We start from the raw sequence: 27,452 nt of genomic DNA, 5'->3' as shown, positions 1-27,452 counted from the left end.
GCTCCGAGGCGTGAGCAATATTTTTGTTTTCCTCGTGGGATTATTTTTTTTCCTCTGCAGCTACAAATAGAGTTAATATTTTTTCCTCAAGATTGGGGTTAATTGCACCGCAGAGAGCTGGCCAGCAACTGCGTTTAGCTGGAGAAGAATCAGGAATAAAACCTGTGTGAACGATCCGACCCCGGTCTGTGTGAGTGTTTGTGGTTAACTGTGGAAGGTTATGTTTGGTCGTCTTACAGCCGCGATCCAAGCGAGCCGACGACTCTTTCACTCTTTTACTATGTTATCGCAGAGCCTCCGTGGTTCTGCCTCCGAGCAGGAAAACGGTGAAAAGTTAAAACCATTAGCAATCTTTTCCCCACGTCTGTTCTGTGTGGAGCTGCTGCAGCTACAACACAGCAACAGGTTACCATGGTTTACAGAATAACGGAAAGTAACGATTACAAGTACCGGTAGGCTAAGAAAAAACGAAGAGGGAGCTCGTCTACAGTGCAGTGGTCCGAAGAGCAGCTCAGGTAGCATCCAACAGGGCGGCTCCGCCAGGTGATGACGTCAAGACGACCAAGCCCTATTCCCTCCCAGCTACTCATCGTCTGAATAAGTCCAGTCTCTTTTCTCTCAGTTCTGCTTCATTCACTATTCATGTTACAAAAAAGATTATGTTCAATATCCGTGTCATTATTAACAAAACAGACCGGGTTAAGTTACTGGCTTTGTGAGTTCCTGGTTCAACAGACTCAAAGATTCTACAGAACCAGACTTTGGAAACGGACCTCAGATGTCTTTTTGTCCTGTATCTGTAGGATCTGTAGATTTATGGGATAAACAATAAACAGCTCGTTTGTTTGTCATCATACGTGGTATAAATAAAGTTACTACAAAAAGCCAATATGAGGCGTTCATAGACCAGTTGTTATTATCGCCATCTGTTAATAATTTTAAGGTGAGTTTTAAACGCAGGCGCAGCATCTTCCTCATAACTGTCAGAAACGATCATATATAATAATAAACAGCTGATTATTGCGTATTTCCAGCAGAGCAGCGGCTCTTTTATCCGACACTTCAGGGAAACTTTCCGAGCAGTCCGAGCAGGCCATGAAGGCAGCAGCAGAGCCTCTCCGTAGCGCCTGTAAGGACGGAAACGTGTCGCTGCTCCGTCCGGCTGGCAGCTCCAGCACCAGCGAGGCCTCGGCGGACACCTCGGCGGACACCTCGGTGGACAACCCCGTCCCCCGCGGACACCCCCGTCCCCCGCCTGCGGTGTGTGCTGGAAGTAGGCCACAGCTGCCGGTAGGAGCAGAGCGCGGCCCCGCCGGCGGCTCGGTGTAGCGGGCAGCCCGGTGTGGAGCAGCTCCCCCCGGCTGCAGCTCCACCTCTCTGCTGGGGCTTCATGTCGGCTCGTCTCGGTGTAAGGCTGATTTATGGTCCCGCGTTACACCGACGCAGAGCCTACGGCGTAGGGTACGCGGCGACGCGCACCTTACGCCGTCGATTTAACGCAGAACCCTAAATCAGGCTTTACACATATGTTGTCGTTTCTTCTCGTTATTGTGGTAGTTTGTATCGTTTCATCTCGTTATTGTGGTATTTCCTATCGTTTTATTCAGCTATTGTGGTATTTTGTATCTTTTAATTTCGGTTAATCTCAGATATTTTTAATATTGTTTTATCCTGGTGTTGTGATCAGGGTTTCCTACGGGGGCTTGAAAGTGCTTGAATTTCAATGTTGTGTTTTCAAGGCCTGAAAAGTGCTTGAATTTTAGTTTAAGTGCTTGAAATTATAACTCTGTGTCTTTCACAAAATTGGGATCAGACTGTATAGTTTAGTTATTACAAGGAGAAATAAAATCAGTAAGATGTTTACAGCATGATACAATGTACATAATTGTGATTAAAAGGGGAAAAATAATTGAGTGTATGTATGTATATATATATATATATATATATATATATATATATATATATATATATATATATATATATATATATACTCCTGTAGATATTTTACCCCAGCGATAAGGTGCTTGAAGATTTTTGAAAATGACCCTTGAAAGTGCTTGAAAAGTGCTTGAATTTGACCTTGAAAAATGTGTAGGAACCCTGTGTGATGTTTAATTCCCCTCGGTATCGTAGTTTTGATCTGGTTTCATCTTGTGTTGTGTTTGGGGAGACTGTGACGGCTGTCGTCGGCTCAGTTCAAGCGTCAGGAATCTGGGAGTGACCTTTGACAGCTGGTAAACAATTCAACAATGTTGTTTGGGACTAGTTTTTTCCACTTGCGTCTCCTGGCTAAACTTAAAATGTTTGTAAGTCGACATGAACTGGAGAAGGCCATCCATGCCCTAATTTACTCACGGTTAGATTGTTGCAACGCACTTTATGCTGGAGTCTCCCAGTTTTCTCTTAACCAACACTAACAGACATGTGCACATCACTCCTGTCCCTAAACTCCCTTCATTGGCTTCCTGTCCTTTTTATAGAATTGATTTTAAACTTTTGGTTTGGTTTGTAAAGCTCTTAATGGCCTCACACCCTTGTATTCATCTGAGCTTTTAACTGCCGGTAATCCCGGTAGAGTGCTGAGGTCAACTTTTGCTGGAGGTGCCAAGGTCAAAATATAAACTCTGGGGTGACCGAGCCTTTCCACCTTTCCAGGCTCTGGAATAAGCTCTCCGCCGAGATGCAGCTTGTTTTTGACCTCGGCATCTACAAACTTAGGCAAAAAACCCACCTATTTAGGATGAATTTTAACATGCAGTAGTGTGATGACACTTTTGTCTTATAGAAGAATAGAAGAAGACTTTATTGATCTCCCACAGGATAAATTAAATCGTGCAGCAGCCAAACACACACACGCTCAACGGTTTATACAAAAAATTTAAATAGAGATTATAAGATTTAGTTGTATTTTATTGTTTTTTTTACTGTTCTTTCATTGTTTTTTTTTGTTCTTACTTATCCTCCTTTTTATTTATTACCTGCTGTAAAGCACTTTGGTACACTGAAAGGTTGTTGTAAAGTTCTGTATAAATAAAGTACCTTTACATCTTCTTATTGACCCAGCTCTGAACCAGAACTTTTTGTCTGTTCTCCCCACAGATGATGAAAGTGGTGTGGATATACAACCTTCCTGGCATCTGTACCTGAACAGTCGGCTTACTGCTCTCTCTACTCGGCCGTGAAATATGTTGGATGCAGCTCAGTGACAAAGTCTAGAGGGAAACTCAATTTTCTTTCTGAACTTTTGTGACAAGACTGCCATGTTAGAATTAGAAATGTTAAGGAGAAGTTGGAAAAGCCAGTAAAGTTTGAGGACTGAGGGCTCGTGTTGACGATTTCCGTGGTTTGGCATCCCCTGAACTGCCAGCCTCCCAGGATGACCAGCTTGTTCAGGCGCAACAGCAGCGGGAATGGAAGTGGAGGTGGGGCCGGAAACAGTCAGGGTCAGCTCAACAACAGCAGACCCAACCGGCAGGTCAAGCGCCTGGAGTTCAACCAGGCCATGGAGGATTTCAAGACCATGTTCCCTTCAATGGACTATGAGGTGATTGAATGTGTTCTGCGCTCCAACAACGGAGCAGTGGACGCCACCATCGACCAGCTGCTCCAGATGAGCATTGACGGACAGGGATCGGACGACAGCTCCGACTCTGATGACAGCATCCCAGCAGAGGTCAGTGGGAACCCGTTAAAGTCCACCACACCGGTGGAGGCTTGGTGCCACGACCAGTCGGTGGTAACCATGTCAACCAGAGCCTACATTTTGATTTGATGATTCCCATTTGTTTTTATTTAACCAGCCCAGAAACAAATCTCGTTTGCAAGATGGTCCTGGCCAAGAGAGCAGCTCAGTAGATCCACATAAAATACACACTTGAACAACAACAAAACAAACATAGAGACAGCTAAACCAGTTTGGCAACTCACATCATGACAGTATAATAATCAGCTGCGTTCGGTGAGAGAACATGTGCATGCAGTAGGAAAATAGTCCTTGATCCTAGCTTTAAAATCTTCCATACTTGGGAGATAATCCAATTTAAGATGACTCTGTAACTTTTAACAGGATGAGGCTGCGAATGCTTTGAAGGCACGTTCCCCAAAGACAGTTTGGGTGCGAGGAATAGTGTACATTATAAATCCATCATGCCGGAGACTACAGCTTTTGGTGTTGACTTTCGAAGCCAAGAGAGAACACAAATAAGGGGGCGAGTCACACAGGATGGCCTTCTACAGAAAACTATATCAGTGTTCCCATCTATGACTGAGCAAAGAAGGCCAGCCAACAGTCTCATAAAAACGTCTCATGAAAACCTAAACCTGTTCCAAATCTTAATGCTGCATGATGCACTGAATCCAGCATTTTCAGAGGAGAGATATGCATGCATGTGTAAGATATCACCATAACCAAGTATTGATACAAAGGTTGTCTGAATCAGTCTTTTTCCCGCTTTAAAGGAGAAACAAGGTTTGTTTCTACAATAGAAACCCAGTTTAAGCCTGTGTTTCTTTGTAAGACACTCAGTATGGTATATAAAAGCCAGATTTTCATCCAAGTAAAATCCCAAGTATTTGTAGACTGAAGCCCGTTCAATCACTTTTTCATTTTGCGTAACAATCTGACAAGCATCCTCTATTTCCTGATTTTGAAAAGAACATCAATTTAGTTTTGTCAGAATTCAGCACCAGTCTTAATTGATTAAGATTCCTCTGAATAATATTAAAAGCAGATTGTAGCTTTCGTATGGTGCTTGTCAATGATGAAGCAGAACAATACAAATTAGTGTCATCTGCATAAAAGTGAAATTTGGCATCAGTTACATTCTGACACAACATTTATATAAATAGTTTATAAAATTGGGACCCGAAATGGACCCCTGGGGGACACCATTTTCAGTCAACAAAGGTTTGGAGGATACACCATCAACCTGAACACTTTGTGTTCAGCCGCCCAGTCATTTCCAAACCACTTTTGAGGACATTCCAGTATCTTACAGTCTCTGGCACAAGACCAAATGGTCAACGGTGTCAAAAGTCTTTGACACATCTAAAAAGAATGCAGCACAGTATTCTTTAGAATCAGTAGCACTTATGAGATCATCGTAGTGGCGGTGACAGCACTGTACTTTTTCTGAAACCAGACTGAAATTAATTTAAAATGCTATTTCTTGTTAGAAAATCTTTCAACTGGTTCAATTCAATTTTATTTATATAGCGTCTAATACAACAAAGGTTGTCTCCACATTTTCACCTGACGGAGGGTAATCCACTCGACTCATCTCTTGTTTCATTTCCTGCTCGTACAACAAACCAGAAGATATAAAATGCTGGTTTAATGAATCTAACGTACCTTCCTTTTCTGTAATGACCTCATCATTCAGCTTTAAAGTATTCAGTAGTACAGTCTCCATTATCCCTGAAGACAATGATTTAATCATCTTCCAGATTTTAGAATGGTTGTACCTAAAATGTTGCCAGTCTTATTTTTGGATTTCTTGGAGTTGCCTAAGCAAGGTCCTGTTGGTGAATTAGTTCAGACAGGTGCTCTGAGAACCACAGGTTATCACGCCCTTTAATCTTGTGTTATCTAAGAGGAGCATGTTTACTTATAATGTCCAACAATAATGATTTAAAATACTGCAATTAGGCGATACACTGAAAATCTAACGTTACCGACATTCACTGCAATGACTGACATCAATTTTCCCGTGTCTGTAAATTTGGTGGTGATGAAAGTAGCCGACATAAGGTACACAATACCATCGTGGGGGGTGTTATCGTGCATTTATCGTTTTTGAGGTAAAACTGCGCGATTTATTGTGATACTGATTTGAGGTCATATCGCCAAGCCCTAACTGCAGTGCTTTCTCCGGGTCTGGGATCAAATTTATTTTGTTCCAATCACAGAGATAAAGGTAATTTAAAATCAAACCAAGAAGCGTTGACTTCTCAGCAGGGTTATTCTTTGGCCGAATTGGTGAGTCTATAATTTGGGTCAAATGTGCTGAATCACAGAAGCATCTAAAAGGCTCAGATGCAGGAGTTAACCAGTCCCAGTTTAAGGCCCCCGTTAAAACCAATTGAATTGTACTTTATAGATGATAAACAGTCAGACAATGTGGATAAAGTATCTCTTGGGGCAGAAAGGGGGTCTGTAGCATGCTGCAACTAATGGAAGGAGTCTAACTACCCAGACGTGTCTAAGATAAAACCACAATATCACCATTGGTTGATCCAGCCCAGATTCTAACCATATCAATTTTGGGCAACAGGCTTTTTACATTCATGTGTACAAAACCAATACTGGACCTATTTAAAAAAAAAAGAACAAAACAGCAGGAATTTGCAGTGATATCCCATCAGACACGGGACCTGGGTTAGGCTGCACATTTCCTGAAATCAGCAACATCAACATAATGCATTTCAACATGCGTGTATAGTAAAACTTTTTGATTTTCTTAAAAACTCCTAGTGACTGACCAAGAGCTGTTTAATGGAATGAAACGGTTACTTAGAAGAATAAGACTGTCGGTGCGTCCGAAATGCCATACTAAAAAGTATACTTAAATTCGGCACACTTTTGAGTAAATATCAGTAGTGTGCATTAATTGGGACGTACTACTCAGAGCACACACGGCACTTCCTGCCGTAGGGAGGGGGGGTTGTTACCATGGTAACCTGTCACAGCAGCAGTAGCAGCACCGCTCCGCTCTTTCCCGTTTATTCTGGCCGAAACAAGATGACATTATATAATATTATTAAATACGAATATTATAATATTAATATTATATAATAATATTATTATACTTATGACATATACATATCACTTAGCAACCAAACACCGCTGCATTGCATTGTGGGAAGTTTCTGCTCGGCTAGTGTCCATCAATCCACATTAAAGAAAGTCTCCGGAATGAGTATGGATAGAGCATACTATTGATTACGTTCTAATGTTTCGGACGCACTAAAAAATCTCGCATACTCATTTTGCATACTCATTAGGGTGGAAGTATGCGATTTCGGACGCAGCATTAGAGATGTTTAAAATGTTTGTGTCTTAAGATGTTTGTGTCCTGAAACCAGGCTCATGCCAACCATCCAGCCCCCTTGGTTGCCAACACAAATCTGTACACAGTTGTTACTGTGTTCGGTCTTAAGGATTGGCACATGTGAATTTCTGTTACTTTTAGAAGCTTGGCTAAATCGTAAGTTTGGACCTGAGTGGTCCAGATGTTCAATCAGTACCTGTCCTCAGAATCGGAGGTCTGAATTTTTACCATCGCTGTGTTTCTTTCCAGATTCTGGAGCGAACTCTGGAACCGGACAGTTCTGATGAAGAACCACCACCTGTTTATTCTCCACCCGCGTATGACATGCACATCTACGACAGGAAATATCCAGAGGCGCCGCCAACGCCCCCCCCACGGTAAGGTTGGGGGACTCTGTGGTGTAGTTGAAGAGGGTGGTGGTGGTGGTGCCTTTCAGAGGCATCTGGCGCTTTTACACTAGTACCTACTCAGCCCGTCTCGCCTCACCCTCGTTTCTTTTCGATACCCAGATCAGAAGTAGGAGGTTGGAGTGAAGCTGCTGTGACGTATTTGATTGTGTGATCTAAACGAAGAAGACAACAACACTAAAGATGTAGAACCTGGAGGAGATGATAGATGTGCTGCTGGATCTGTGGCTTGTGTTTGATATCAAGTTAAAAATGAGAGTGAGAGAAGCTTCAAGCGGCGAGGCTTTTGAATTTTTTTTTTTAGTTTGTCTCTGCGCTGCAGAAAAGTCAGCTGGGAGCTGCGAGCAGCTATGAAGTGACAGAGCTCCTGGTGGATCTGATCGTTCCTTATCGCCCGTCTAGATCCTCTTTTTAATTCTCTCCTCAGCACCAGGTTTATGAACATCTGCACCTCAGAGTTGGATCATGAAACAGACTTTTGCGCTGCCGTTGCTGGTGGAATAAAATGAACAAGAAGCCGCCAGAGTCGCTCTTCAGCTGATTTCCTCCTCCTGACTCAGACGTCTGACTCCAACCCCCCGACCAATCGGTGGCCTGTAGTGTGATGATGTCAGATACAGCCGACTCAGCCGCTTAGAACCTCAGCAGAGTAGTTTCAGAAAAGTATCTACTCGGCACGTTAGACCCCTAGTGGAAAAGCACCAAACCGAGGCGAGTCGGGCTGAGTAGGTACTAGTGGAAAAGAGCCATACAAGTGTTTCCATCGACATGCTAGTCACATGATGTTCAGTTGATCAAGCCTGACTGAGTAATGAGAACATTGAGAAGACGTCACATCTTCTCTGCTTGACTCAAACCAATCGTATGCTCTTTTAAAATAACTGGAAACGCTCAACATCAACAGAGTTGTAAAACTATCTTTTTAAAATCAGCCGTGTACTCTTTTAAATTCCATAATGTTGTTGAACAAAAACGCCTATCAGCAGCTCTAAACCCTTTTTTTATATATATATATATATATATATATATAATTGTTTCTTTATTTGGAAAGGACAAGTAGATAAAACGGTACAGCAATATTCAAGTAAATGAAAATGAATGTCCTTCCAGTTTTGTTTAAGTACTGAAAATGTGCATTACTAGACATCAAGGTACACTGGTCCAAGAGTAGTATAGTCCTAGTTTGCGGGTTTGTCCTCCTTTGAGCTTTATAGAGCCCAGTTTCACAGACAACTAAAGTTTCACAGCACTTGTGGAGGGATAACAACAATGGGAGGTGAATCTTTCTTGTTAGGCCCACATCAGAAAGATGTCTTGAATAAGCAGACCCGTTAGGGCTCCCACATTCACTTGGATAGGACTCTGATACAATACAACTCAGTTCAACTGTTTACATGAACTATGAACAGAAATCAGGGGGTCACCTGCCGCTGCTGTTGTAGAATTAATCATAAAACCCAGTCAAAGGTTAAATCAACGAGTTACAACATAATAGTACCAGTGAAATCAAATAAAATCTGCTCTCATGGCGGTGATAAATACGCTCTAAACTCTTAAGATAAACTGCACCACGGTCAGTTTAACTTTGTGTTTGTACAGGACTCTCCGACTGGTCCGTGATATGTCGTCAGAAGTCTACCAGTCTAATTCTGATGTTGTGTCAGTAGATTTAAGTTCATGTCCCCTGTTTCTGAGGAACTGGACCTGGGAAAACAGTCAGGTGTTGGAAGCAGAGGCTGTGCATCTGTTGGTGGTAGTTTGTATGAATCCGTAGTCAACTTGTATGGACTCATAACATAGCAGCGACAGATGCGACTTCTACACAAACGGTATCCACTTTCTGTTCATACAACACCTTGAAATTATCATAGTGTGTCTGCAGAGACTCTGTCAGCACTATTGATTTGTAATTTATTTATTTCAAAACAGGGACAGGGCACAATAAGACATTAATCTTGTACAAGACAATATGCATTGTGCCAGGTTGTAGCAGCTTGCTATTTTCCACCCGTAGTCCCTGGGCAGGTTGATGGAATAGTACATAAAAATTAGTATAGAAAAAGAAAAAATAAGTAAAAGAGAAGAACAAAGCAAAGAGACAATAGATAAATAGAAACATGGAAGCAGATACAGAGCATGGGATCTGTCAGATGTTGGCAGCTAAGATTTAAAGCTAGGCTGCCCCCCCAACACACACACACACACACACACACACACACACACACACACACACACACACACACACACACACACACACACACACACACACACAACACAAATGTACACACACTTGTCTTGACAGTAACCAACGCTTGGCAAGATGTGAGAAAGTGTGGGGACTTGTACATGAAATAATGTCTGTTGGCAGAGTTTTCCATCGAGTTATTGCAATACAGGAGAACGATGACTTCCCAAATGCAGTTTTCGGTTGAAGTGGAATTATGTTTTGAGACTTTTCAAAAGATTAAAACAGCAAATTACTGTGCTGACATTGATGTCCACATATTCTGTTCTAATTCAAAACTTCTGAAGCGTCTCTGAAATGTTGTTTCTGGTACGCTCAACGCGTTGCTGTTTATCTATAATCAGCTACAAAAACAACTGGAATAAATAGATTTACACCTGTACAATATTCTTTAAATTAAAAATAATCAGCAAAAAGCTATCACTTCCTTCACACAAATATCTGTGGCCTGTTTGAACTAATAGATTAACTCACAGAAACATCACTTCAGTTTTATTTTAAGTATACAGCGCCTATTACAAAACTGGAGGATATTCGGACACTTACTTAGACATCCTGCTAATAATACATTGCCACTGTTTCTTTAATATTTGTTGGCGGTCACATTCTGAGCCTCTGAATAGTGCAGAGACAATTTTTATTATAATAGACGCTGTATAAATAAAATTTAACTGAATTAAATAGATACATCATACTTGTCCTTCTGTCCTCTGAATCCGTCGCATACAAAATGTTCCACACAGACACCAATTAGCTGCCGATGCCTCCTCTTACAGTTTGGCCTTTTCCAGGTTTGAAGCCCAAGCATCTGAAGGAGACCAGCAGGTGAGAACGTACCGGAACTGGAACCCTCCTCTGCTGGGAAACCTGCCGGATGATTTTCTGAGGATCCTGCCACAGCAGCTGGACAGCATCAAGGTACAGATGTGCTTCTAGCTGGTTCCTCACCGTTTGATCTCTTCCATTTCTGTTATTACTCCTAATGCAGCTGGTAGTTTAATGAAAATAAAACGGACCAACATGTTCCTCTGGTCTGTTCTCCTCAACAATTTTTAATCACTACAGGAAACTTCAGGTCAGAAAAAAACATTTGTTTTTGGTGGCACGCTTGTTCTAACAGATTAAAAAAACGGGAAAAAAAACAACACTTTTTTTATGCCAGTAAATGGAGTTATTACCACAAAACATCAAATGTAGGGGCTGATGCATACGATAACTTGATGTTCGCATTTATTATTGCCCCGTCCCCGAGAGACAGGGGGAGCCTCAGCTTTAGACTCTCCAACAACGCTTTTGTGGTATGCCAATTCCAAAAGGCGTTTGGGACGTGGGGCTGTTTTTTGGGGGCTTTTTGCCGGACTTTGGTGGCCTATTAGGAACTACGAGTAAATCTGCACTTTGAGTACGGAGAACTCTATTAGGAACATAAGGATCAGGTCTTTGCAAATGTTGCGGAGCTAGACCGTTTTGCACTTTATACCCAAGTAATAAAATGTTGAATAGGATTCTAAGTTTTACTGGGAGCCAGTGGAGGGAGGCTTAACACAAGAGAGACCTGTGACACATTTGTTGGGGTCGTTGTCATGCCGGAAGACCCAGCCACGACCCAGCCACGACCCATCTTCAATGCTCTCGACTGAGAGAAGGAGGTTATTGGCCAAAATCTCATGATACATGTCCCCATCCATCCTCTACTCAATACGGTGCAGTTGTCGTGTCCCCTTTGCAGAAAAGCATTGCCAAAGAATGATGTTTCCACCTCCATGCTTCATGGTTGGGATGGTGTTCTTGGGGTTGTACTCGTCCTTCTTCTTCCTCCAAATGCGGCGAGTGGAGTTTAAACCATACCCAGACCCCATGATCTTCTCCCATTCCTCGACTAGATCAGCCCTTCTCAACCTTGGGGTCCCGACCCCAATTGGGGTCGTGAGATGATTTGTCTGGGTCGCAAAATCATTTTGGAAAGAATATAAATGCACAAAATGACAAGGACATTAGAAGGATGACAAGCGGTTGGTCTCAAACGGGCGTTTTATTTCTCAAACGAGTTACTGTTGGCCGTGACTATGCTACACCAAAACAACAACAACGAACCTGTCCACTATTTTCATGTCTGCCCTTGTCATTCACACATCATCACAGCAAATGCATGTTTTTCTCCCCAGTCTGCTGTCAGCAGTGTTCATAGATTGGGCTACTTAAACATAAAAGTAAACGTTGTTACATTCATTTTAAATTGCATAATTTCAAACAGAGTTCTTTTCTGCTTCATTGTTTGTCCAAAATGTGTTTTTAGCAGGGCGAGTGCTACGGGGCCTTCCACCCTGCCACAGTGTTGCATCAACGTTTGCATGCGATTCGGATCTGTGCGGGTCAGATTCTGGTCAGTGAAGCACTCTGTGGTGAACTGGTGGTGGGGGGTTTGGGGGAGAATGAAGAAAAAGATCTATTAAAAAAAAAAAAAAAAAAGAAACGTTTTTAGCCACATTTGCAGCAACTTTTCCAGCTGGAAAAATAGAGCGATGGCGTGTTCCAGACTGTCAGCAGCACTTCCCGACTGATGACACGCCTGGATACACCAGCCTTTCACCACCTCCACCGCACATCACCCGTCATCAGAGGTGCAGGACGCCCTGCTAGATCTCTCCTCTGATCGCACATTACAGAATGCTTTCTCGGCATGCGCTCTGGAAGAGTTCTGGTTGTCAGTAGCAACAGAGTATATGCAGCACTCTCAAAAGCTGCAACCTGTGTCCATTTGCATCCATATGTGTGAAAAGACATTTTCCGCGCTGATACACATGAAAAACAAATACAGATCAGGCTCCTCAGAGTTGAGAGTGATCTTCGTATGGCCGTGTCCAACATAAAGCCAATGCAGCTGCTATGTTCAAACAAGGAGGCCAAGCCATCACGTTAAATAGTTGCAGAAAAACATTTCTGCTTTGACCAAGACATTGTTATTGGTAATATTACGTTTTTGTTATTTGTTTAGGTACATTTTAACCGCAAAATGATGGGATGTTGCGACCACTGTCGCTCTGTTACTCGGAAAGTTGGTCTCTTGATGCTGCTTCATGTTTTTCAAAAGATCCCAATGTGTTTCAAAATAAAACGATAAAGAAACTAATAGCTGAAGTGAGTCCGTATCATAAGTGCTTGTCTGATTATGTAAATGCCACGTATACGGCGTATTGATCGGGCATCGTTTCAGCATCGCCGACCGCGCTTTATCCATCATGCATGGGGTGTGTGTATGAGGAGGAGGAGGAGGGGGTGGGGGTCGCAGACAGCAATGCATGCTAAATTGGGGGTCACGACTCAAAAAGGTTGTGAACCACTGGTCTAGATCATCCAAATGGTCATTGGCAAACTTCAGACGGGCCTGGACATGCACTGGCTTGAGCAGGGGGGCCTTGCCTGCACTGCAGGATTTTAATCCATAACAGCGTAGCGTGTTGCTAATGGTTTTCTTTGAGACTATGGTCCCAGCTCTCTTCAGTTCATTGAACAGATCCTGCCGTGTAGTTCTGGGCTGTTCCCTCACCTTCCTCATGATCATTGATGCCCCACAAGGTTAGATCTTGCATGGAAGTCCTAAATCGAGCAGCTTGCCTGTTGTCCTGTAGCCCATCCCAGCCTGGTGAAGGGCTGAAATTTTATTCCTGTTGTCCTTTCCCAGCTCTCTGGTCTTGGCCATTGTGGAGAGGTTGGAGTTTGTTTGAATGTGTGGACAGGTGTCTTTTATACAGGTAAAAATTTCAAATAGGTGCAGTTAATACAGGTAGTGAGTGGAGAACAGGAGGGCTTCTTAAAGAATAACTAACAGGTCCGTGGGAGCTGGAATTCTTACTGGTTGGGACTTGGGAGTGTGTTAAATACTTATGTCATGCAATAAAATAAAAAAATCATACAATGTGATGATCTGGATTTTTCTTTTAGATTCCATCCCCCACAGTTGAAAAGTACCTCTGATATAAATTATAGATGTCTGCACGCTTTGCAACTGGTAAAACCTGCAAAATCGACAGTGTATCAAATACACCCCACTGTATGTTACTGTGGCTCGATTGTCTTCGGATTGCTTTGGATAAAAGTATCTGCTTAATGTAGTGACTATACAACGTCCATGTTCCAACGTTTGGTGACGGCATGAAAAACTATTTTTTAAATATATTTTCCATATTCACTGGTACCAGTACATCTGACACATGATCCCAGTGTCTTCATTTGTGTCTTTGCAGAGCTCCCAGAGCAGTCCTTCTCAGCCTTCATCGTCCTCTTCCTCCTCAGTCTCCTCCATAAGTCAATGGACAGCTGATTCTGGTTCTGGTGGTGCAGGGACCAGCGGAGGTCTGGGTGTATCAGCAGCAGCCACTGCACAGGATGATAAACTGAAGCAGTATCTGGAGGACGAGCGGATCGCCCTGTTTCTGCAGAATGAGGAGTTCATGAGGGAGCTGCAGAGGAACCGAGACTTCCTTATGGCCCTGGAGAGAGGTACGAGTCCAGAACCACGACAGGTCCAGGTCAGAACCTGTATGCTTCTTTGTCAGGAGCTTTGCTGGTCACAAGTTAGAAGGAAGGTCAGTGGAAGTCTTGTGCATGTTTTACAGCTTCTCCTTCACATTAATCAGTATCAGAACTTCTGCAGCCAGCCAGTCGGAATGGTTTCACTGCGACTGAAAGGCTTGTGGTCTTGCAATTAGTGCTACAGTGCGAAACTGGTTCACAAAACTACCGTATTTTCCGAACTATAAGGCGCTACAGCAGAGGCTGGAGTTACGTTTTGCATCCATTAGACCAAGGGTCGGCAACCCACGGCTCCGGAGCCGCATGCGGCTCTTTCATCCTTATACTGCGGCTCCGAGTGGCTTGGGAAAATAAATTACAAAAAAAAAACGTTAAGTATTTAATTGAAGTGTATTTTATTTGTGTTAGTTCTTTTAATATTTTAGTTCTAAATTGGAAGATTATTGTGATCTTGACATATTAGAATGAATATATTTTATTGTTTTTCGTCGCTCAAAATAAACGTCATACTCGCGAAAGCCGGTATTCCCGCCAAAACGCCATCCGTTCGTCGCGACTTTCAACCCCAGCAAGCCAAGTATGGAGAAATGTAAGAAAAGAAAAATATCTGAAGAAAATGGAACATTCAATGATGCCTGGGCAGATTCATTTGCATTTACCTCTGATGAGAGTGGCCTACCAGTATGACTAATTTGTGGAGAAAAACTGTCTAACAATAAACGGTCAAATGTCGCAAGACATTTCAACAATACACACAGAGCCTTTGCTGAAAAATATCCAGAGGGAGAAGAGAGAAAAAAAGCTGTTTCGGAACTGATGCGGAAGGCTGATCTGACGAAAAATCACTTCAAGAAGTGGGTGAAGTTGTGGCTCAATATTGATCCTTATATAAGACGCACCGGATTATAAGGCATAGGAATATATCGAGGTTAAAAGATCCGGAGCCTCATGTACAAAGAATGCGGCTCACAAAAAACGTGTGTTCAAACCAAACCAAAATTTAGGTCATGCAGCAGACAAACATGTTTCTTTGGAGGCCTTTAAACTTTGTATATGAATACAAGTATTTTAAGACCCCATCCCCACCCCCCAGCGAATATCGCCTCAGCCTCATTTTTGGGCCACAACAAACCCGCTCCTTATTCCGAACATGAACCTGCTGACAGGATGTCTCAGAAACTGTTACTGCTGTTCAAAGTTGAAGTCAGAGATGAGGAAGGGCAGCATGCTAGGGGTGGGGTAGGTACTTAAATTGTTGGTACAATGACAGGAAAGGGTGGAGAGCACACTGATGTGATGCAAAGAAGGAAGTTGGATTTACCGTGCAGGACAGGCAGCAAAGCTGGAAATGATTAGAGGACTGGCCATAAACATCAGTTTACGCTCCACAAGTTGATTGTATGGCCAAGAGAGGGAGAGCTTCGGAAGTTAGTTAGATGATTGAGAACATTCTCTGGGATGAGCGAATTGTGGTTGGAGAAGACTTAAATGAATTTTAATGGTGAAGGAAAACAGGAGGTGAAGAGCAAATATGGTGTGAAGGACAGGAGCGTGAGACGGCATGTTAGACTCAACAGAAAGGACGGAAATGTCTCTGGTGAATATGTATTGTAATGAAAGGTAGGAGCTCAGGGTGACATAAGAGTGGAGGTAGGAGCGTGTCGTTTTTTTCTCGACAAAACATTCAATCTGAAGAGACTGGTAACTGCAAGGTTTTGGCAGCTGAGGATGGATGGATGGATGGATGGATGGATGGATGGATAGTGGTTGTGTGTATGACAACTCTGGAGGTATGAAAGAGGTAGAGAGAAGAGCGAGAGGAGGATGCCAGACCAACTGAAGCAGGTGGAAGAAGACAAAGGCCCGGCGTTAGCCAGCAGAGGAAGACGAGGGCCTGGCGTCAGCTGGTGCAGGGTCATCCTTAGCTGAGGAAAGTTTGTGATGTGTCCAGTTGGTTTTTGCCTTTCTGACCACTGTGACTGAAACCTGATGGTTTTTTTTTTTACTTTCTTTTCGCCTGACTGAACACAGCTTCCAGCCATCTCTCACGTCTTAGTGGAAGGAAGGACTTAACTCTCTGTAGAAGTTTGTTTACATTACAAATGCACACAGCACTCATTGTGCTCCATTACAACTCTGTTAATATCTACAAAGACAGTACAGCTGTTCCACCTCCTCGGCCAGTCCGAGTGTGTGTTTGGGGGATTGAGCTTTCATGCTCAATCCTGGCTCCCTCACCTGTTACTACTTATTCTGGCTGTAGAGTCTTTCAGTATCTTCTTTTACATTCTAGACACCTTCTTTGCCTCTCTAACAACTATTTCCCAAATGTGTTGTTTCATCAAATCCCAGTTACTCGTTATATTTCTAAATAAGTCAGTCCAGGCTCTGAAAATGATTTGTGTTTAAATGCCAGTTAAGAAGTTGAAGATTTAAGCTTTTTTTTCTCTCTTTAAGCTTCTCTCTGCTCTCACGACTTCTCTGCGAATGGGGTTTCATACTAACAGAAATGAATCAACACAATGTCGAGCTTTTAAAGTTATCTAAACAGAGCCGATCATACAGCAACTGTTAGTAACACCTGTTCTGTTTGCAGATCGCTTGAAGTACGAGTCAAAGAAATCAAAGTTCCTTCATACATCCAGCACCGACAGCTCCACAGGTAGATATGAGTCTGACCTTTTACACCTGTGTTACACCTGCATCTCAGTGTTATACTGCCATGTCAGTGTAGCATCAGTATTACACCTGTATGTCAGCGTTATACAGTGTAACGCCGGCATAACAGTGTAACACAGGTATTGCAGTTGTGTGTGAGTTTTTGTTCATGACTATGGACCTTTTGTGTTGCAGGAAAACAGAGCTGTTCTGTCTCAGACGAGGCCGTCTCAGATGATGCTGTGTTCAGAGACAAGCTTAAACTCATGGGCAAATGTGAGTCTGCTTTTACACTCGGGGTGGAACTTAGTCCATTGATTATTAAAGAAATTAATGGACTTATTGGATTATGAATTGCACAATAACGTCAAGCATTTGATTAACTATTATGCTTTGAAATGTAAGATTAGTAAAGGCATGTGCCATCGAACAAAAAACATTGAAAAGTAAACATTAAATAAACACTCAAAATATGTAATTTAATTTGTGTGATGAACAAACTGTGCCACTCATATGGCTATATAAAATAATAATGATAACACTTCTACATTTGGATGGATAGTCCAGTTGCAATATCACTGCCTTCGATACGGGACAGCCAGGTCATTGAGCCTCTGGTCGGGGTTCGTATCGGGAGGGTGACCTGAATACTGACACCACCCGACCTGAGGAGCAAGATCATCACAGAGCCTTCAGGCTAAGAGATGAATTCCTTTCTTAAAGTCTGCTGGAAGATGCAAATAGGGTGCTACTAACAGTACCTGCTGGCACCGTCACAGAGACCAATCAGCTGGTGTACAGCAGTTATCCAAGAGATGCTTGGTTGCAATATCAACATGCTGTACAAGCAGATTCCTCCATGGCAGACAAGGCTAGAAAATAAGACCAAGGCAGCATGGAGAGAAGTTAGCCAGTTCTCTGAACAGCTGAAAGGTGCAATGAAGAAACAGCTGCTTAAGAATGATCACAAACGCTCTCTACCTGAGGAACTGGAAACTGATGCAACAGAGGATGAAAGCAGAAAACGGATCCATCCAAGGTGTACGCTCGGTGGCAGGGTAGTAACGTAAGAAACTGTCCACCCAAGGCCGACGCTGGAGAATACTGGCAGGGTATGTGGGAGAAGGAGGTGATGCATAAAATACAAAGAAAGCAAGAACTTCCCGATGGTGTACTGTGTTGTACAACCGACGTTACGGTAAAAGTACGCTGCTGCAGCAGCTTTGAGTAGTGGGAGTGAAGGACGACGCCAATGGACATTACAGAGATTCATCAAGTTTTGGAGAGTAAATTCTTAGATATTTGAGCCTTATGCCCCAGTCAAACGCGATTCAAATAATCTAACATTACCGTTAGGCTGATACATTTTTCAAAATGTGTAGTCACTGAAATGTAACTGCAGATTTTCTAATCGGAAGCTTCTAACGCCAGTGTTTCCCCTACCATTATATAGGCCTGGCGGGGCCGCCAGGCCAACGAGACCCCCCGCCAGGCCTAAAAAAAAAAAAATCAATGATCATTTACGTTAGGAGCCTCTGCGCAGCGCTGTTCTGCAACGGGAGTCAACCTGCTTCGTTGCCTAGTAACGCTGCTGAGAGCGCAGGCATATTATTATATGTTATGGGATGTATGGAGTTTGTAGCTAGCCAAAAAAAAAGAAAAAAATTGAAAAATTATCGCGGGCGACAGACAACATGATATAAAGAAATGTTTCTGCAGGTCCGTGTGTTTGTGTTTGCATGAGACGCTGCAGGGAATGATGAAGGAAAACACGCACCATGCGTCCGCGGGGTCCTAGCGCCAGCCATGTATGAGCGTCTAGGCTGATTTATGGTTCTGCGGTAGGGAAAAAAAATCTTCTACAATATTTAAATTATTTATAACTGATATAATCTCAATCGTGAATAGTGATGTTTTGTCACATATGCCGTCAGCATAAGCAGCCGTTAAAAGAGGACCATCCCAGAGGGTTTTCATAGAGATCCCTCTGAAATATATAGAAAAGATGTGCTCAATGCTCATAAGGGGTCAGACCTTTCTGGCCCATGACACTTTGGTTAAAGGTTAGATTAAATCTTATTATTTCATTGAAGTGATATCATTCAGCAATATAGGCCTACAATGATTTTTAATGTAAAACTTTGTTATATTGCTACATGTCCAATATGCCGTCCCACGCGCCTCGTCTGTTTAAGATTTTTTCGGTGGGTACCACCGGGCCTGAAAAAAATTCTAGGGGAAACACTGAACGCCATATTCAAAGTTAAGGTTAAATACAAGGTTGTTTCTGCAGATTATAGTAAAGCAGAGACTTCACTTTTCCAGAGTGAAAAAGCTGTACTTAATAGAGATGTAAGGGTGTAAATTTACAACTACTGCAGGTCCAGAGGTAATTTTAATCCGACTTGAACATCAGTCTCAGAAAATAATGTATTTGGCTGTGCGTTGACAGTTTTCTCTGCTCTCTGTATCGCTCACGGCGGAGTTCTGCCCTCATGACGTCACAAAGACACGGGCGTGCGCTCACAGGTGAGACACGCCTACCAGCGGACAGAGCGCGTCAGAGAATATGTGTCAATCGCCTGCGACGGAGACGAAAACTTTTTTTTTTGTTCTTTTTAAGCTATTGGCTGATGTTGTTGAAAAACAAACATGAAAACCGTTATTCCCTTAAGAAGTGTTGTAAACTCCAATCCACAGCATGAAACCGACGTGTGCAGACATGGCCACCTAATAATTGATTATTGAATTTGTTGGCAACTAATTTAGTCACGGACTTTTGTTGCCCATGACGGTTATAGTTGCAGCCCTAGCTTACTCTGACTGGTGTTCTACTTCAGCTCTGAGGTCAGAGTCTGGTGTTGTAATCATCAGAGATTTCCTGTCTCCTCTAGCAACAAGAAAGAAGCTGTTTGAAATCGCCAGAGCTTTCTCTGAGAGAACAAAGAGGAGGAAGTCCAAAAGACGGCTGCTCCTGAAGCACCATTCATATCCTTCACGGCCACACCCACCTGAGTGACATCATTGGTTTGATTCTCCTGATTGAACCTAATTTTGTGTGGTGTGTGTGTGTGTGTCTGTGGGGGGGGGTTAGTTTCTGATCAGTTTCAGTTCAGTTTTATTTATATTGATTCTATTACAACACAATTTGTCCAGGATCTTTCAGAGACCTGAACATGACCCCCCATCAATTATTACATAAACAATGGCAGGTAAAAACTTCCCTTTAGAAGGGAAGACACCTGCACCAGGACCTGGATCATAAGGGGGGGCCATCCCGCTGAAGACCAGCCGGGTAGAGCAGGAAAAGAGAGAGAGGAAAGAGAGGATGAAGAACAGAGAAAGGAGAGACACAAATATATTGTCAAAGGTCCAGAAGAGCAGATATATTAGTATTAATGATCCGTTAACTGGAAAACTAAGAGTTCTATGTACATACAGTATGACTGATACCTGGTTAGTTGGTGCACTACAGAGACCACTATATAAACTGGTGTAGACGGCAGACACTGAGGGGGTCCAGGGGGGGGGGGTGCAGGTCAGGATATCAGCAGGTCAATTGGCACTAAATGTGTAACGGCACTGTCCTGGTAATAAATAAAATAACAACCATAAAATGGCCAGAAGTAAATGTATGTGTTCACATTAACCTGATCTGGATTTATGTGTTCACATTAACCTGAAGTCGATTGACGTGTTCCTGAGTCTCATTCCTGAATCTGACTGGAGTATGTTGCCTTCCTTCTGGACTTGAACTGGTCCTTGACTTAGATGGTTCTCAGATTGGGCACAGCCAACTCCACTGTCAACCTCCTGGAGGAAGATGAGGGACAACCCCATGGTAAGGCCTGCATAGTCACTTCTCCAGCCAGTCATGTTTTCCACATGGACCTTAACTTCATACGGGTTTAAAAACAAAAGAAAGCTAAGCATAAAAAAAAAAAAGTTCAAACCTGACGGTCCTGGTGCAGTGGTTTATTCATAAGGCCTTGTCTCAGTCCTGAACATCACCTGTAGTGCTGACTCGTTGAACTGAGGTGAAAACAACTATTTTGGATGGTTCTGTGTTTTCAGAGGAAGATGGTCAGCCCAGAAGAACCAACACTCAGGAACCGACGGAGCCAGGCAGTGACCCAGTATCATGGTAAGATCCTTCATCCTATCAAATCAATTAGCTTCTTAAGACCACAAAGCACTTGGACCAGCTGAAGCATGATGGGAAAACTGGCATAACCCTAACCCCCTAGTATTCATCTAACTTCCTTACTTCCATCCATCCACCCACCGATCAATCTTTTTTTTTTTTTTTTTAACAACCGTTTGCATTGAAATTGAAGACCTGACAGACCTGGACCTGCTGAAGACCAGCTGGGTAGAGCAGGAAAAGAGAGATAGGAAAGAGAGGATGTAGAACAGAGGGAGGAGAGACACTGACTACGTTTACATGCAGTCAAAATTCGGGTTATTGCTAATATTCGGTTACTGAAACATTCGGAATATTCCGTTTATCCGGGTTATCCCTGTATAAATGGTAATTAATCATTTGGGATATCTGGATCAAACCAGCGATGCGCGGAGAACGTCATGACGCAATTCCCGTCATTTCCGCTTCTTCTTCCTGTATCCATATTCAAAACAAATGCTGCTTCGCGCAACTTTTCGCTCACCTCCTTTTAAATCTCGCTATCACGGTACTTTCTACCGTCTACAAATGCCAAAATGTTCATATCCTTCATTAAATTTATGAAGTGATTAGTCTCCTCCTCCCTCCAAAAGTGTGGCCTGGTCTTGCGTTTCTCCGTGTTTATAAGAACTTCCTGGACTCAAAAGACCAGGATTCCTTGTGAACAGAGCATGCGCAGAAAACAAATTCATGTTCCGTTTGATCGGGATATCCCGTTAGGTGTTTACATGACCGAATATTCAGGTTTTAAAAGGAGTAACCCAGGGGTCATATTCGGGTTATTCAAAGGGGTTATTGGTGTTTACATGGCCGTGCAAATTCGGGTTATTGCCAATATTCAGGTTTTAAAAGGGTTATTTACTGCATGTAAAAGCAGTCACAGATATATTGTCAAAGGTCCAAAAGACCAGGTATTTTAGTAGTAATTAAGTCTGGAATCTCTGGCGTGCAAACATGTAGAGAAGAGAACGTTCTGCTGCAGAGGTACGAGGCAAACCTGTCAAGGCCCCTACCTGAGATACCGACTCGGTCCCTGAGTCTGTCAATAAGGATTCCATGATCCACAGTGTCAAATGCTGCACTGAGGTCAAGCAGCGCCAGAACAGTACTTTTACTGGATTTAGGATATCATTAGATACCTTGATGAGAGCTGTTTCAGTTGAATGTCTGACGATAACTGGAGATAAGATCTTGTTCTCATTCAGAGCAGGAATTAGCTGGTTAGCCACAGCTTTCTCCAAGATCGTTTACACAAAAAGCCAAATTAGAAATGGGCCTTAAGTTTTGTGGAGAAGATGGATCCAGGTTAGGCTTTTTAAGAAGTGGTTGAACAACTGTGTGTTTTAAAATAAGAGGGGAAGCAACCAGAGACCGGTGAACAGTTACCAATAGGGAACAGAGTAGGACCAATGGACGATATAACTTTTTTCAACAATCATGTGGGTGATACTTCTAATGGGCTGGAGGAGATCTTCATACCACTCACTAGCTAAATTAACTGTAGCAGGGGGATGGGCATAAAATAATGCAGTATTGGCAGCCGCTTAGATGGGGTGGGGAGAAGGGCAGAAGAAGGGCTGATGTTTGCCCTGACGCTGGCGACTTTGTCAACAAAAGAGACAAAAAGTGACAAAAATGACGGAAGCTCTTAAAGTCTTCACTACTAAGAGCTGCAGGAATGCACGGCTCAACATACCTGACTGACAGGTATTTTTCTGTCCATTTGGGTGATTGCTCCTCCAGTGTGGCCCCTTTACACATTACCCCGGTTCTGGCTTCCTGTTCACTACAGAATTGATTTTGAGATTCTGCTGTTTGTTTTTAAATCATTGAATGGCTTCGCACCCCAATACCTTAATGAACTTCTCCACACTCACACCAGCCAGAGCTCTGAGGTCGTCAAGTCAGTTGCTCTTAGACTTCCCAAAATCCAGGCTCAAAACTAAAGGTGACCGAGCTTTTGCGGTGGCTGCCCCTAAGCTGTGGAATAGCTTGCCACTAAATATTAGATCTGCCCAGACCCTAGAGGTTTTTAAGTCATCTTTGAAAACTTTTTTTTTTCCCATTGGCTTTTGGTGTACGGTGAGTAGTGGCCAACATCTGTGGTTACTGTGAGAAGTGATTGTGCACTTTGTTTGTCTGTTGTCTATTTGTATTACTATTTTAATGATCACCCTAGTACATTAGCGATTGTATTGTTTCTGTATTTTGTATTGTCTTTTTTTTGGTATTGTTTCATTTTAATGTTTACTGTACAGCACTTTGGTCGACCTCGATTGTTTATAAGTGTGCTATATAAATAAAATTGACATTGACATATGAAGCCAGCAAGCTCTCTGTAATATCCCAAAGATTAGGAAAATCCTCTCGCAGAGTGATGCGGAAAAGCTGATTCATGCATTTGTATTTTCTAGACTAGATTACTGTAATGTGTTAGCAGGATGTCCAAGTAATTTGCTGAATATCTTCCAGCTGATCCAAAATGCAGCAGCACGAGTTCTGACAGGAATCAGCAGGAGAGACCACGTCTCTCCAATGTTAGCGTCGCTCCATTGGCTAGCCGTAAAATTCAGAATCCAATTTAAAATTTTATTACTGCCGTATAAAGCCCAAAACGGCCTAGCTCCCGATATTTGCAAGACCTGATAGTAACCTATGTAGATTTGGAGGTTGGGCCTTCTGCTATCAGGAACCGTTACTATGAAACCAACTTCCTATCTGGGTTAAGGAGGCACCACCTCCACCTTTAAAACGTTTCTGTTTAGTAAACCTCTAGTTAGTGTTTAGTAAACCTTTAGTTAGTGTAAACTCGAGTGTGTTAGGGCCAGTAGTTATAGCTGCAGCTGCAGGACAAGACTAGAATAGTTTGTCTCAAACATATCTCCGTTGTAGATATGCTGCTATAGAGCTACGCTGCAGGGGGACACCAACATGATCCACTGAGTGGTGCCCGTCACCCCTCCTTCTTTCATCTTCTTCTCTTCCTCACTCATTTATCAATTAGAAGTATCTCATAACCATCATTGATGTCCATTGTTCTTGTAGTTTGTTGTGCAGGTCTTCCCACTCTTTTTCTCTTCTGTGCATGTTTGCAGGCCAGAGCTTCAGGAGCTGCATGCTACCCTGCAGTCCTGCCCCCTGAACATCCCGCTGCTTCTGACCACCTCAATGTCTGCAGTCTACATCTTGTATAGTCGTCCATGTGGTGCACTAGCTGGTCATTGTGTCTGTGTCTCTCCTTTCTCTGTTCTTCATTCTCCATCTGTTTTCTTTTTTTCCTGCTCTGCCCAACTGGCCTCTGGCAGGAGGGTCCCCCCTTATGATCCAGGTCCTGGTCCATGTTTCTTCCCTTCTAAAGGGACTTCTTCTTGCCGCTGGTTGGCTTAAGGTTTTTCTCCCACTAGGGGAGTTTTTACCTGCCATTGTTTATGTAATAATTGCTCGGGGGTCATGTCCTGGGTCTGGAAAGCGCATAGAGACAACCTCTGTTGTAATAGACGCTATATAAATAACATTGCATTGAATTGATTCATTCCCTGTCATGAGCTCTTCAGAGGAATCATGTCATCTGTTGGATCCTTAGCTCAACTGTTTTTAATGGATCAGAAGATTATGTTGGAATGAATTAGATTCTAAAAGCATTACAATAAATGTTACTGCATTTAAATGAACCACATTGAATTTGCTTTCTGTGTGCTGAACTGAACTGAGTTGATTATCTTTTGCTCTGTTGGACTGAAACAGACTCGACTGTAGGTGTCTTTGATTTTAAGTAAAGAGCATAATGTTCTCCTGTACTCTTCTACTGGTTCCTATTTGCATTCATCATGTCTGCCTATCATTGTATTCATCCACAATCTCTTTTTCATTTCAGATTCTCCCATCATGCACCATATCCAAGTTGCCATGGTGACAGCAGCACGACGCATGAGTGGTGGTTCCTGTCCTGACTCACCGACCCCGCTCAATCCAAACCAGCTCATGTAAGGAGTGGAGACCCACTCCTCATTCTGGGGAGAAGAACTGGACTTTTTCCCTGTATAGTCCTGAGTACCAGTCCCAGTACAGGTCCCAAGTCTGTTCCCACTAAAGTCCCCAGTACAAGTCCCACTACAGTCCCCTGAAGATGTCCCACTACAGTCCCCTGAAGAGGTCCCACTACAGTCCCTGGTTCAGGTTTCTGATCAGTCACCCAAACAGGTCCCACTACAATCCCAGGTTCAGCTCCAACTACAACCACCCAAGTCCGTTCCCACTACAGTTACCCAAACAGGTCCCATTACAGTTCCCAGTACAGGTCGCACCATAGTCCCCTCAAACATGTCCCGCTACAGTTCCCAGTATAGTCCAGAGGTAGTTTCCAGTACAGTCCCGAGTACCAGTCCCAGTACAGGTCACAAGTCATTTCCCAGTACGGATCCCCCTTCAATCAACAGTAGCGGCCTGAGTACCAGGCTCGAGTACAGATCCCAGTGGATCTCAGTAGTCACCAATATGGATCCCAGTACAGTCCCCAGTAGTGGCACTGGTCTGTTAAACTGCATCACTAGTAGCTGATCATTTGATGATTAAAGGTAAACACTAGGGGTTCCAGAGCTTCCTGTGATGTTTCGTTAGTTTCCTGTTGGGGGGTAAATATTTGGGTTGGGGTCATTTTTGTGAAAGAACTCTTTCAGACTGAACTTTTTTAATACGTTTTTTTTCTCTTCCTATCATGTTCATCATCAGATTGGTGTGTTTTATTGTTTCACATGACTTCTGTACAATGCCTGAGTACGATGGCCATTAAAGCAACACGAGTTCATCACATTTCAGACTCTTCTGTGTTTGTTTGTTGGATGAGGATGACAATGAAGATGGGGTTGTTGTTCTCAGTTCCAGAGTGAAAGGAGAGGTTTCAAAGTGACCTTGAAGACTACAATTAGGTGCTCAGAATCTCTTAGGCCCGCCTTTGTTGACACTGCTTTGGACATTCCTATGTATTCCTATTGTAGCGACCCTGATATGGGAGAGTTACAAAGTGGGGGAGATCAGCCTGAATTCTCTCGTCTCTCTGCCTGTCACCGGAATGCAGGTGATGTCATGAAGGGTGCGTGCCGGTGGTGGGCAGAGGGAGCGGGGGAGGAGGACCCCTAGTTCTTCTTCTGGTGTTCTAATTTAAGTTGTTGGGGAGTTTGCCCGAGACATTGAGTTGGAGTCTGCCTGTGTTTATGACTGTAAAGCTATTCGTTTCCTTCCTGTAAATAAATTAGCTAGTGGAATAGCTGAGCCCGTCTCCGCCTGGTCAGTGAAACGTTACACTGGTGTCAGAAGTGAACTTTCGGACGTCGATCAAGCCAGGAAGAACAAAGGTCAATAGGATGAAAATGACTCCTCCACACACCAGTTGCCGTTGGCCTGCTAAAAAAGCTTTAATTGATGAAGTTTTTCTAAGATAAAACTGTGGATGTTCTGTTCACTCGTCAGTCCTGATCCAGAGGTCCAGCCTGTTAGACTCAGACCAGAGACCTTTTGCATTTGCGATGAACCGAATAACCACTACACTACAGAAACTGTGCAGCAGGTTATTGATCATGATTCAATTCATTCAATCATTTAGTTTCTATTCCCCCTTAATCTTATACAAAACCATCTAGACAGGTATGTAGAGACATTAGCCCCTTTCACACAGCCAGTTCGAGGCGGGAACGTTGCGCCTTTAAGCCGCCTCGCTGTTCTGTGTGAAAGTCACGGAGGCGGAATGGGGGGGCCAAGTGGCCCCACCAATAAGCCGGCAGCGGAGGTAGTCACAGAGCCGAAACGGGGTCTGTGTGAATGACACAGCCGGCATGCCGGCATGCCACTAGACGCTGACGCTGTCGTCACGCCTCTGATTGCGGAACGCCGGCATGCTGTGTGAATTTACAGACGGGAGCGGCGTTATGCCGGCGTTGTATGGTTCTGTGTGAACCAACAAAGGCGGCGTATTGGCAGGACTTCTTTACACCAATATTGCGGAATCTCTGTGTGAAAGGGGCTATAGATAGTGGGACATTTTCCACTAGCTAGCTATAGGCTAGCTTGAGGAGCATAGCATCCTGATAACCACCAGGTCTACACAGATTTTGACGTAGTCAAGCTGAACTTGAGATGCGCTCCAATTGTCTCATAATGCCAAGTGGACGAGAGTAGGTGACATCATCACCAGGTAGTTGGCTTCCAACTGCACCAACTCCTAAAAAATGGACACCTCCGAAATAGCCAATTTGTGAGCATCTACAATTTCGAAAAACTAGAAAATCACAAGTTTAGTCACATGTTGTCATTCACCTGGCTGGGTGGTGTCCAGAGGAGTCCAGACGGAAAACTGGTTTCTCTGAAACACTGATTAAACCTGA

At 43.2% G+C, this 27,452-nt stretch overlaps 1 protein-coding gene across 5 annotated transcripts; it reads left to right on the top strand.

Moving 5' to 3' along the window:
* Positions 1 to 924: 924 nt before the first annotated feature.
* Positions 925 to 25,900, top strand: LOC133441479 (CUE domain-containing protein 1-like). 5 transcript variants are annotated; one of them, XM_061718810.1, is made up of 11 exons: positions 925 to 943; positions 3,100 to 3,673; positions 7,299 to 7,426; positions 10,493 to 10,619; positions 13,946 to 14,201; positions 16,831 to 16,896; positions 17,088 to 17,168; positions 19,787 to 19,882; positions 20,677 to 20,733; positions 20,967 to 21,036; positions 24,171 to 24,926. In XM_061718810.1, the coding sequence occupies exons 2-11, from the start codon at positions 3,377 to 3,379 to the stop codon at positions 24,460 to 24,462; spliced, it is 1,470 nt and encodes a 489-aa protein (XP_061574794.1). In that variant the 5' UTR covers positions 925 to 943; positions 3,100 to 3,376; the 3' UTR covers positions 24,463 to 24,926. The 5 variants fall into 5 exon arrangements, with proteins under 5 accessions (XP_061574794.1, XP_061574792.1, XP_061574791.1 ...); XM_061718808.1 differs by lacking the exon at positions 925 to 943 and adding an exon at positions 1,098 to 1,260; XM_061718807.1 differs by lacking the exon at positions 925 to 943 and adding an exon at positions 1,098 to 1,290.
* The last annotated feature ends 1,552 nt before the right edge of the window (positions 25,901 to 27,452 follow it).

Source organism: Cololabis saira, chromosome 4 (genome assembly GCF_033807715.1).
Source record: "Cololabis saira isolate AMF1-May2022 chromosome 4, fColSai1.1, whole genome shotgun sequence".
Taxonomy (NCBI): Eukaryota; Metazoa; Chordata; class Actinopteri; order Beloniformes; family Belonidae; genus Cololabis; species Cololabis saira.
This window is presented reverse-complemented; position numbering and strand designations above follow the sequence as displayed.